At 35.4% G+C, this 12,006-nt stretch overlaps 1 protein-coding gene across 4 annotated transcripts in view; it reads right to left on the reverse strand.

Moving 5' to 3' along the window:
* Positions 1–424: 424 nt before the first annotated feature.
* The window catches only part of LOC101250081 (uncharacterized), a 54,779-nt gene continuing 43,197 nt past the window's right edge, over positions 425–12,006 (reverse strand). For 2 of the 4 annotated variants that reach the window (XM_010314918.4, XM_010314920.4), the window contains exons 30-35: positions 9,863–10,030; positions 7,903–8,023; positions 1,892–2,050; positions 1,696–1,808; positions 1,557–1,616; positions 425–913 (exon numbers count right to left, since the gene is read on the reverse strand). In XM_010314918.4, coding sequence (XP_010313220.2) covers positions 710–913; positions 1,557–1,616; positions 1,696–1,808; positions 1,892–2,050; positions 7,903–8,023; positions 9,863–10,030 — 825 coding nt within the window. In that variant the 3' untranslated portion in view covers positions 425–709. Of the gene's footprint in view, positions 914–1,556; positions 1,617–1,695; positions 1,809–1,891; positions 2,051–7,851; positions 8,024–9,862; positions 10,031–12,006 lie in introns of those variants that run through there. The other 2 variants (XR_011212554.1, XM_026028126.2) reach the window with 2 other exon arrangements.

Genomic DNA, 12,006 nt, shown 5'->3' on the forward strand with positions numbered 1-12,006 from the left:
AAAAAATATAATTATTAAAAAAGTGAACTGGTCCCGCAAGCCTGTGACCCACATACTTGTGGATTGGACTGACCATTTTTTGAACCACACCAAAATGAGCTAGCCCAACCTGACCCGTAGCCTGTATGGATTAGCCCGTATGAAATGAACTAGCCCGTATTGACAGCTCTAGCCTGATCATTCAAGGCAAATTCATTTTATCGACGGATGCCTCTTATAACAATTCCAGGGAATGCATGTGGAGGAATGAGAATTAAACTTTATATGTATCGAATGTAAAGTAGCTATTATACCGGTAGGTATCACTTAATGATTAAATAGTTACCAAAAATATAACTTGGCAAATGTTAAGACATCCTAAATAATCATAAATGATGACTGTTCAAAATCAATAACAACGAAATGATGCTAACAACAAAAGCAATTCATCAAAAATTTCATTTACATTGCAAAAAATTCAAAGTTACATTGATTAATTTCTGCGAAATCACTTAACCATTAACAATTGACTTACATTATAGTAAAGTAATGTTCACCTTTACTTGACAGGCTCAAGATCTTTAAATTTGATTTTCTATTTTTTCTTTTGCTACATATTTTCTCCTCCGCACAGGATGGAGAGTGCAGCCTCTAGGAGATCCAATGCAGCAGCAATGGGTTCTGCATTCCCTGCAACAGTGTTGCTGTAGTCCAGATATAATCAATGAATTCAACTTGAAACTTTGTGCTCTTTTTCAAGGTTTTCGAGGATGTCGATGCATCTCTTGAGCAAAGACTTAGCATGCTCATTCTTTTCCACTTCATAGACCTGAACAAACTCGCGGCTGAATGCCACTTCTCCACCAGGCAACTGCCTGGTAGCTTTCAGTAAGTTCACCATTTCCACAAGGCACTCTGAAGCTGCTATGTGAACCTGAGTTTGTGCATGGTTAACAATGTTTGAGGTTCACATTAAAATATAAAACAAACAAAAACATCACAACTCAATCGAAATATTATCACCTCAAACCTTCCACCAAATTTTAGCAAGAAATCATATACTATATCCCCTTTCATTTCCTTAAAAAGAATTCTCTAATTAAAATTACTAGTCATAAATGCTTTTTTTTTTGAGTAATACTAGTCATAAATGTCTGCTGTTGAACTTTTCTCAAATTTCAGCACATTAACATTTTTAATTGAATGCAGAAACACTGCTAAATGCTTGAAGTGGGAACCTAGTGGAGCCAGGAAAGGATGCCAAATCTATAGAGCAGTTACTAAGTCTATCATCCTAGACATTGGATTCGGTAACCAGAAGACAGGATTGCATAAAAATTAAGTATACAACAGCTATCCATACTTAATTGTCCTAAACAGCAGATAAGAATAGGTGAATTACTGAAGAAAGGATGATATCACAACTGAAAAAAAAAAAGTTAAGGCAGGAAGAGACACCAGCATGGAGATATCTCCCTTCAACATAATAACAGACAATCAGGTGTAGATAGTGGACGAGATGAAGTAGTAGTAATGACACATGTGAAAGATAGGAAGGCATAATGAAGATGACATACCTGGGCAATTTTTACTATTTGTACAATTTCAAGTACTTTCACAGAGGTTTTGCAGAACAACTGAAAAGACCAGAATTTTAATAAGAATCCAGGTACAGTACTAGAGAGGACAAAAATGCAACTTTGGGATATGAATCACCTCATGGGCAAAAGAAACTATGCTATGATATTGAGAAGAATCTTGAGAACCAGCTGTCTCAGTATGCAGCTTTGAGCAGAGCTCTTTAATTGACGAAAAAACAGACACTTTCACTGCAGAAAGGAAACAAGTATATCAGAACAGGCAAAACTGTTTCACTCTAATGTAAGGATAAATAATGTTGTGAAGGCAATACCTGGCCATGAAAAGTTTGGTGAAAGTGAAAATAAGAAAAAATCAGTCAAGTTCTTCTGTTGTTTAATAATATCAGGTGCCAGTGCTATGTGAATGCATGCTGTTACACAATTTACTATCTTATCATGCGCAGAAGAAAAATCCTCCTTCTCATCTCCTTCTGCAAATAATAAAAAGTCATAATCAGACAAATGATAGTCATCTGGTTTCAGAAGCATTGAACTATAAGAAAGTTTTTGGTGGTTTGAGCAATATGATGGTTTCCTTGACCTTATCTGAATAGACCGAGTTTCTTAAGTAAAGGAGTCATGTTAGCGGACATATCAGCAACTTGCCTCTATTGTCCAAACCAATTACTCCGTGCTGCCTATTTCTCTGATAATAGATCTCTTTTCTCAACTATTTCTTATTCTAAATCCCTTCTGGAAGTCACATTGACCAATCGATCCAAGACTAAGACACTTGAAGTAGGTTACTTGACCCCTTTACCCTCTTTGACATAAGATTCCTCCCTTTATCTTAATCTCATCCATTAGCTGTTCATCTCAAACACTAAATCATTCAGTAACCTTTTTGATGGATTTGTCTTAAGATAAGATTGTAGCATGGGACAAAAAAGATATATTGAGCTTAATTAAGAAGACGGACTTTACTATCTCAGTCTACCAAGATCACCCACAGATTGCCTTTTAATCAACTCCTCGGAGATGCTTTCATAGATGCTGAGTCCGACCTATTTAAATTTTTTAAAAAAGGTACTTCTTTCATTCCACTTATTCGCCATCAACTGTGAGTCATCTCAACTCGGTAAGCATACTCATTTTTTCTTTTGACAAAGGTAACAAGTTTGTATATTAACCTACAGCACTGAGGCTGGGATCCAAAGAATTTATATCACAGAGCTACATACAACTGAGTAGGCTCAGCAACCCAAAAAAGAACCAGGACCTTATCTCATCTTATAAAGATCTTAAGATGTCTACAATTGTAACAGGATCATCTATATACTCCGAACTACACTAATAGCAAAAAGTGATAATGCAGTTCATTTTAATCCTATGCAAAGGACTACTGAAACATTGAAAACATCTTGAATTTCTCTCCTTCAAAATGGTCCACCATTCACTGCTCGGAGAATTCTTTATCTGTTTTTGCTTGTGCTACCACTCCCCTCACTGTTCCAGCTTACTAGAACCTAACCTGCCCCTTTGGGCATAGTCCACCTTACGCCTCTGAAACTAGTGAATAAGTTCCACAGTTGGCTCACCACTTCACCGTGTAAAAACAGATGGTTGATTATCTTGGCCTTTTGCTCACAAAAAAAGCATCTTGGACACATTTGTACCCTCTTCATGAGGTTTTCTTGAGTTAGAGCAACCTCTTTCACTACCAGCCAAGTGAAGACTATCACTCTGTAGGGAATTTTCACTTACCATATAAGCTTCCAAGGTAAGAAACTAATTTGAGACCCCACCTGATTTGAACTCTTATAAGCAGAGCTGACCGTGAAAAAGCCTTTATTATGGCATTTCCATGTGAGAGTATCTTCTCCTCCTTTGTTCTTGTATACTGCTCTAAGGTATAAAATTCGGCTAGTTTTTCCACCCAGGGGCGGCTCTATGCTTTGGCCTTCCTTTGCCTTTTGGGGGCCCCAAATTTTGTTAAGATTAAATTATGTGTTTAAATTTTTATAGAAAAATTAATTATTTATGATAAAAATATATCTTTTATAAAATAAATTATTTTATCCACTTTAACATCTTTTCTACTTTGTTAAAAATAAGAATTAATAGTGAAAAGTGTTGGAAAACGTGAATTACTAATTCTTTTTTATTTCTTTTTAAATTTTAGTTTCAATCATTACTAGAGTATAAGCATATTAAAATGAGGTATACCAAGTCATCAACTTCTTGTGTCAAATTCTATGGTTCTTACTCTTATCTTTATTTAATATTTATCAACTTATTACTTATAGCACTATGTTAACAATACATATAATAATTGCCTCACTTAAAAGGATGTTTTTCAATGTTGAGTTGATAAAATCTTACCTAAAACTAGTAACTGAAAAAACAATATAAAAACAATATTAAATACCAACAATTTCCATCTAAATAGTGTATTTTTTTTTTTTGAATAAATAGTATATAAAGTATATTATATATTAGACCGAAAATTGAAATTTCGCTTTAGGTCCCCAATTACGTTGAGCCGCCCCTGTTTCCACCTTACAATCTTGCATCAGTCTTCTATATGTCTGGCTCCACCCTTCACCCTTCAGGAGTCAATTTTCTAGCAGACTAGACCTTTGTTGCTGATTTCGTGGATAAATATCTAGAAAAAGTTATTTGAAACTGCTAATTCCTAACCAATCATCTTCCTAGGACATGATCTTCCTTCCACTATTTACATTGAAGCTTGTTCTTTCAAAGAAAACATGCCCCAAGTTTCTGATTGACCCCCACATATTGATGCCATAACAAATGTGTGCTCTTTTTTAGGGAATCTTCACAGCCATTTTATAAGAAAGCTTTCGTTATGTTTTCTCAAATTTCTGATACCTAAACCCCCTGCTTTTAGATAGGATTACAGTTTTTCATTTAACAAAATGGAATCCTTTGTACTCCTTATCTCCTTTCCACAAAAAATTTCTCCTTGTGAATCAATTCTTTCTCGTCCTTTGGCTAGAATGGGGAAAATTGTCATCAAATAAGTTGGCAAGGCATCTAAGACTGAATAATCAACCCCTCTCAACAAATATTGTGCTTTCCATCTGGACAATCTCTTCTCGCATCTTTCCACCATTCCATTCCAAATATCTTTGGATTTGCTTTTTGCTCCCAGAGGCATCCCCAAATAGATAATTGGCAACTTCCCTACCTCTCCTCCCAAAACTTCTATAAGTTGTTGGATTCTATTCACCTCATAGATAGGGAAAATGTGACTTTTCCTCCAATTGATGTGGAGACCAGAAATTGCTTCAAAAAGATTAAGGATTACCCTCAAAATCTTGAGTTGTTTCTCCTCTGCATCATAGAAGATAAGAGTATCATTTGCATATTGTAAATGTGTGATTTCCACACTTGCATTCCCATCCTTTACAACATTAAAGCTCCGTATCGAACCAGTACTGTGTCTTTATCATATTATTTAAACCTTTCGTTTGTTTCAGTCCTCAATCAGAAAGGAAGAAATCTTCCGGAGATCCATTTTTTAGCACTAAAAATCACAGTACTTATGCGAAATCTCATTCACTTCATTCCAAATCTCATCCTCTCATGATTCCAAGCAAAAATTTCCAATTGAGATGATCATATGCTTTTTCATATCCAATTTGCACATAACTCCTGGAATCTTGTCATTTATTCTTGAATCTAGACACTCATTAGCAATGAGAACTGCATCAATGAAATATTTGCCAACATCTCAGGAAGGCCTTATTAGCAATGATAACTGCATCAATGATTTGCCTACATCACAAGAAGGCTATCTGTTGTGTTTTAACTAGCTTATGCATCACTTTCTTTAGTCTTTCTGTGAGAATTTTGGATATCAGCTTGTAGACACTTTCTACTAAACTGATTTGTCTGAAGTCTCTCAACTCCTTAGCACCATTCGTTTTTTGAATGAGAGCTATGTATGTTTGCATTAAAGCTCTTCTCAAAAGCTCATGCGAATGAAAGTTTTGAATAGTTGCCATCACATCTTCCTTGACAATCTCCCAGCATTTTACAAAAAAAACCCATAGAATATCCATCTTGACCTGGTGCTTTGTCTATGACACAAGTCTTACGCCCAAATAGGACTTCTTCCTCTTCAGAAGTTTTTTTTTGCAATTCTTGTTGTTTTTTTCTGTATTGATAGAAGGGCACTAATTCATGTTGTAAGATAGCCTCCAGTTCTCACTATCACTATACAACTTCTTGTAAAAGGATACAATCTCTCTTTTGATGTCAGCAGCCTCCACCAATTCTTGTCCTTCTACTACTAATTTATCAATGTGATTTATCCTCTTGTGAGCATTTGAAATTTTCTGAAAGAACTTAGTGTTCTTATCCCCTTGTTAATCCACAATGATCTTGATCTTTGTCTCCAAGCTTTCTCTTCCCTTTTTTGCAAAATCTTCAAAATCTTTGACCACATTTGCTTTCTGGACAACTTCTTCTTCTGTTAAAGGTCTATTCTGCGGAATACAATCAAACTCGGTAATTCTGGTGAGCAATTCCTTCTTTTTTTCTAGATTCCCATATGTTCTTGCACTCCATTCTTTCAATTTGGACTTCATAGCTTTTAACTTGAATTGTGTATCTACATTATTACATTGAAACCCTATTAAAAGACTTCTTTTCCAACAAGGACACTACAATACAATCATTTTCTAAGTAGGATTCTATGTACTATTTCTATTCATATTCCTATTCTAAGTAGGATTTGTATATATTATGCTTGCTCCTATTCCTATTCTAATACTCCCCCTCAAACTAGTGAATACAAGTCATATGTACCTAGCTTGTAACAAATATGGTTAATACAAGGACCGATGAGAGGCTTGGTGAGATATTTGCATATTAATCACTCGACTTCACAAAGTTGACATACAATCTCAATGTGCTTAGTCTTCTAATGAAATACTGGATTTGATGCATAATGTCGATTACCCACATAGTGATAAATTCCTAAATTACAGTGTTGAACATCCCAAACCAAGCTTAAGAAGACTAAAACCAAGCTTAAGGAGGCTATTTCAGACCATCGAGTGACTTACGTAATCGACATACAAGGCTACTAACCCCCCCCCCCCCCGAGCAACAAAATTAGGTGGTTGCTCCATATAGACTTCTTCACAGTGCAACAACCACCGGAAAGTGCTCAAAATTTGGTACAGAATATATCAATCGTCTTTGAATCAATAGATGAGTCAATTTAAACAAGAAATTCACTGTATCAAGAACATGCTCATGCTTCGGAGTATTAGATTTGATGGCCGAAAGTGGTCACAATCTGAGAAATAAAATTATATAGGTAGGCTTAAAATGATGACACAGCTATACTAAGAAAGAGAATTATATGGGTAGGGTCGATTTTTTTTTTTTGAAACTGGTAACTTTTTGTATTCCTCAGCATTAAGGGCTATGCTGGAAACCTCCAAAAAACTGTTACAAGAAAGGGAAATACTTACAGAGAGACTATGAAGTCCACTAATTGGAACTCCTCTTCTATATTCTATTCTTTACACCAAAAACCTAATGTAGTCACAACAATGACGACACAACCCTACTATAAAGGAGAAATTATAGAGGTATTATGACACAGACCCTACACAAATAGGAAAGATTCACCGAAAAGAACGTTGCCACACAAATCAGATATGAAAAACTAGTCACGACAAAGATGGTGGTGCTACACAAATCAGATATGAGAAAGTAGTCACCAGAAAGATGTCACAAGAGACAAATAAGATATGAAAAATAGTCACAACAATGATGCATGGTGCTACACAAATAAGATATATGAGAAAATAGTGACTGGAAAGATACATGGTGACCCAACTTTTGCTAACATAATCGTTGGCCAGACGGGCGACATATATGGGTAATAGCCATCTACCGGCAGCGGAAGCTCTTTGATTCTCTACCAAGATCATAGAGACTTGATACCATGTGAGAAATATTGAAAAGAATATTATTGAATAATGTATCTACATTATTACATTGAGACCATATTTATCGACACTATATTAAACTCCTTTTCCAACTAGAAAACTACAATACAATCATATTCTACGTAGTATTCTATATAGTATATATTATCTCTATTCCTATTCATATTCTAAGTAGGATTGTATATATTATTCTTGATCCTATTCCTATTCTAACAGATTCAAAGACAATAAAATATGCATCATTAATTGACGTACATCTTTAGTGAGGGAAATGACAAATAAGATAATTTATGCAATACCTCCTCTAAGGTCACTGGAGGAAATGACAAATAAGATAATTTATGCAATACCTCCTCTAAGGTCACTAGACAAATTATTCTGACCACTCTTATTAATTTGCAAACTGCACATGTCAAATAATTGTGGAAAAGCTTTATTGAAGAAGTCTGGATTATTGAACGCCTTTAAAACCTGAAAGGAGAGACGACCAAAGGAAAGATTATTTAATGCCATGAAACATGAAGAAGCTAAAATGTTACACAAAATGATCAAATATTAAACTAGACAATAAAAAGCAGAATCTAGTTAAAGCATAAGTAAATTTCTTTCTACCCAGATTATTTTGTAGTGTACATGGAAAGCAAGCAAGGATGCAAAGATCATCCCTATCGGCATACAACATCTGTACTAAGACCACCTATTTTGCCCAACCTATATCCCAAAGACCATTTGATTTGCTGTAACTTACAGTACAACAGTATAATGTAAGTTCCTTGCCTTCCAAATTATAAGCATGCAAACAACTATGCCTCAATCCAGGAAATTTGGTGTCAGCTGTGTGATCCTCAGCAACCATGTTGCTCCATTTAACTTTACCATATGACATACATTTCCTCTAGAAAACTAATCCAAGCAATTTGGTGTCAGCTGTATGATCCTCAACAATTATGTTGCTCCATTTAACTATATACCATATGACATAACATTTCCTCAAGGTAGAAAACTCTTTCTCTGAAAAAATTCTGGAATTTCTGATTGAATAGCAAGGAGTCTTCAAGAGAGTTCCAGTTTGCCAAAACCCAGTGCTCCAGCTTAACAATACATGCAAGTATTCTATTTCATTGAAAGCTTTGTTTTTAGATCCAGCATATATATATCCGGTTATCCACTTCTTGCTACACATAATTGTCACCTTTCATCCCTTTGGTGCAAGATCTTGAACATTCTTGACATAAGTTATGGTTATGAGCATTCTTCAACTATCGGGGGTCTTTTTACATAGAAGAGAGATTCTGTGTGTGCGGGGTGGCGGGTTAACTCACCTGAAGGTTTCAGAAAAATTAACAAAGTTTACAAGCAAATATCTTAATGAGGCTTTGAACCTATACCACATAGATACTGCTTAATAATATACCTATGCAAAGTAGGCATATCATGCATGTCAGTATCTTTTCAGTGCCTGCTGCACAATAAAGTTCCATTTTCTATATTTACATTATCTAAAGCATATTTTATTGGATTACGGAAGAAGCTAAAAGATCGGATCTTCAAAATCCTATCTACCTGTGTTGAATGTGTCTGAATGATGTGATACTATTCAACTATGAAGGTTTAATTCATTTCACTCAAGGGTGGTTTAAATTGTGTCACTAGGGATAGCAATCCAGGAAAAGATACAATTATTTTATCTTGCGTTTGGTTAAGATTTTGCTTCCAAGATTAACAATCCCAGGATTATATACAACACAATTGTATACATAATAACACTATTCTTCCTATTTTACCCTTGAGAGTTATTAGCCCTGAAAGTATGGATTTGACCAACATAGAAAAACTAAATGATCAATTCATGTTCATTGGTCAATCTAATTAAACAAAAAAAAAAACTCATTTATATTCATTTATTGAAAAATTAACTTCAAGTATACACATAGTAAGGGTACAATAGTAAACTTAAATAATTTCTTAATAGACGTGAATCTAAAATGGTGACATATAAATAGGAACATGTGAAGTATAATTTTATACCGCAATCAATGTGGGAAAACAGTCCCAGGATAATACACTAAAATGACAAATATGCTTTTCTCCAAAGCTCTCTCAACTGAAACTTTTATCTACTTCCCATGAAGTGGGTTCAGAACCTGAGGTCTCAACCCTCAAGTTCAAATTCAAGTAGAGATAAAAACACTAGGTGATTTTTTAGACAGAAGATTATTCACATAACTACTGTCAGATATTTCAGGCAAAAAAGATTGCATGTTCCTGCCTGCACAAATAAAGGTGGTCAAACAGCCAGAGTACAAATACCTGCTCAAGACAGGAGAAAGCTGCTTCACGATACTTCTTTGTTTTCTTTGAACATGCAGATAATATAAGACTCAAAATGGCATCTGGAATGTCAGGATCAGCAGCAGAAATTGATTTATGACACGACATACAGAGTGCAGACAATGCAGAGAGTACTGCATCCTTTCCCTGAATCACATTAATGCATTTTTCTGTTAAGTTATCACTATCATAATAATTAGACAATAAGCACGATATTCCGTACAGGCTTAAGTAAAAGGATCCGGGTGATAAATTAAGCCTTAAAGATTGCAAAAAGGATTGGTTTACCAATACATATCATTCAGCCATCTAGTTTACCAAACATGATCGAAGTATACACTACATATACACTCGGTTGTATATATAGGTATGCATCTAATATGAAGTGTTACACCAATACATATCATTCAGCCCCGAGTCCCCTCTCTGTCAACCAAAGTTGTCCTTTGAGATCCCAACATCTCTCTAGTTGCTTACTTGATGCAATAAGTTGTCCTATTCCACATACTACATGTGTCCCCACTACTATAATATGAAGTGTTACACATAATTTTCTTATTGGATTCACTGCCATATACTCATATTCCATATTAATTGGATTTAAACAAAAAAATAATCATAATACTGATCTTCGTTTATGAAATTAATTTTAGTATGATAAAAGAATAATATGGGATCATAATTCAGAAATCACTCTAAGATGAAATTCCTCTAACTAGAACTCTTTTACCCTCTGATTTTAGATGACCACAACACTACAAAGTAGGAGGATTACAAACTAGTCATTTTGGAAGTATAAGATCATTAATACATATTAGTAATTTAACATATATACATACACACAAGCAATACACATACAAGCAGTTTGATGATCAACAAAGCATGATGTAGTGATCATAGGTAAAAAAACAATACTATTACAATACTTCTCAAAGAAAAAACTTTACAGCATGAAAAAACATGCTAAGAAACAACACAGTACTTCCTTTTGCTTCATTTAATGTGACAGTTAGTTTGGAAACAGAGTTTGACAATTTAAATTTTGTATTATATTGTGGCAACGTTGTTCATAACAAGGGAGACATTCAGAATTGCAACTACTAAAGGGGTATCAAGTTGCTAAGCAACACAACAAAGGTTTGGGAGAGGGTGGTCGAGTTGAGGTTGAGGAGGCTCGTGAGTATTTTTGAGAACCAGTTCAAACATATGTCAGCACGCTCGCCTACAAAAACCAGTCATCTCGTAAGGAGACTAGTGGAGCAGTATGGGGAGAGGAGGAACTTACACATGGTGTTCATTGACCTAGAAAAGACTCACGACAAAGTGCCTATGGAGGTGCTTAGAGGCTAGTAGTGTACCTGTTGCGCACACAAGGTCAATAAAGGACATGTATGATGGAGCTAAGACCTAGATAAGAATAGCTGGAAGGGACTTAGAGCAACTCAATGTTGATGGGGTTGCACCAGGGATCAACCCTATGCCCGTTTTTATTTGTCTTGGTGATGGATGTATTGACACGACTAATTCAAGGTGAGGTGCCATGGTGTATATTACTTGCAGATACATAATTTTGATTGACGATACTCACGCAGGAGTTAATGCTAAGTTGGAGTTTTCGAAACACCCTGAAGTCTAAAGAGTTTAGGTTGAGCAGGACCAAGACAGAATACCTAGAGCACAAGTTTAGTGAGGTGACACACGACACTAACGTGGAAGTGAGGCTTGATACACAAGCCCTTTAAAAGAGAGGTAATTTCAAGTATATTGGGTCTATTATCTAGGGAGATGGAGAGATACACAAGGATGTCACTCAACGTATTAGTGCAGGGTGAATGAAATGGAGGCTTGCATCCAAAATCTTGTGTGATAAAAGTTGCGAACTAAACTTAAAGACAAGTTTTACAACGTGATGGTTAGACCAGTTATGTTGTATGGGCAAAGTGTTGGCCACTCAAGAACATTCACATTCAGAAAATGAAGGTGGTAGAGATGAGGACGTTGTGGTAGATAGGAGGGATAAGATTGAAAATGACGATATCTGAGAGAAAGTGGGAGTGACTTCAGTGGAAGATAAGATGCAAGGAGTAGCAGTAACCTGAAGAAGTATTGGGAAAAGATGATTA

This window comes from Solanum lycopersicum, chromosome 11 (genome assembly GCF_036512215.1).
Source record: "Solanum lycopersicum chromosome 11, SLM_r2.1".
Taxonomy (NCBI): Eukaryota; Viridiplantae; Streptophyta; class Magnoliopsida; order Solanales; family Solanaceae; genus Solanum; species Solanum lycopersicum.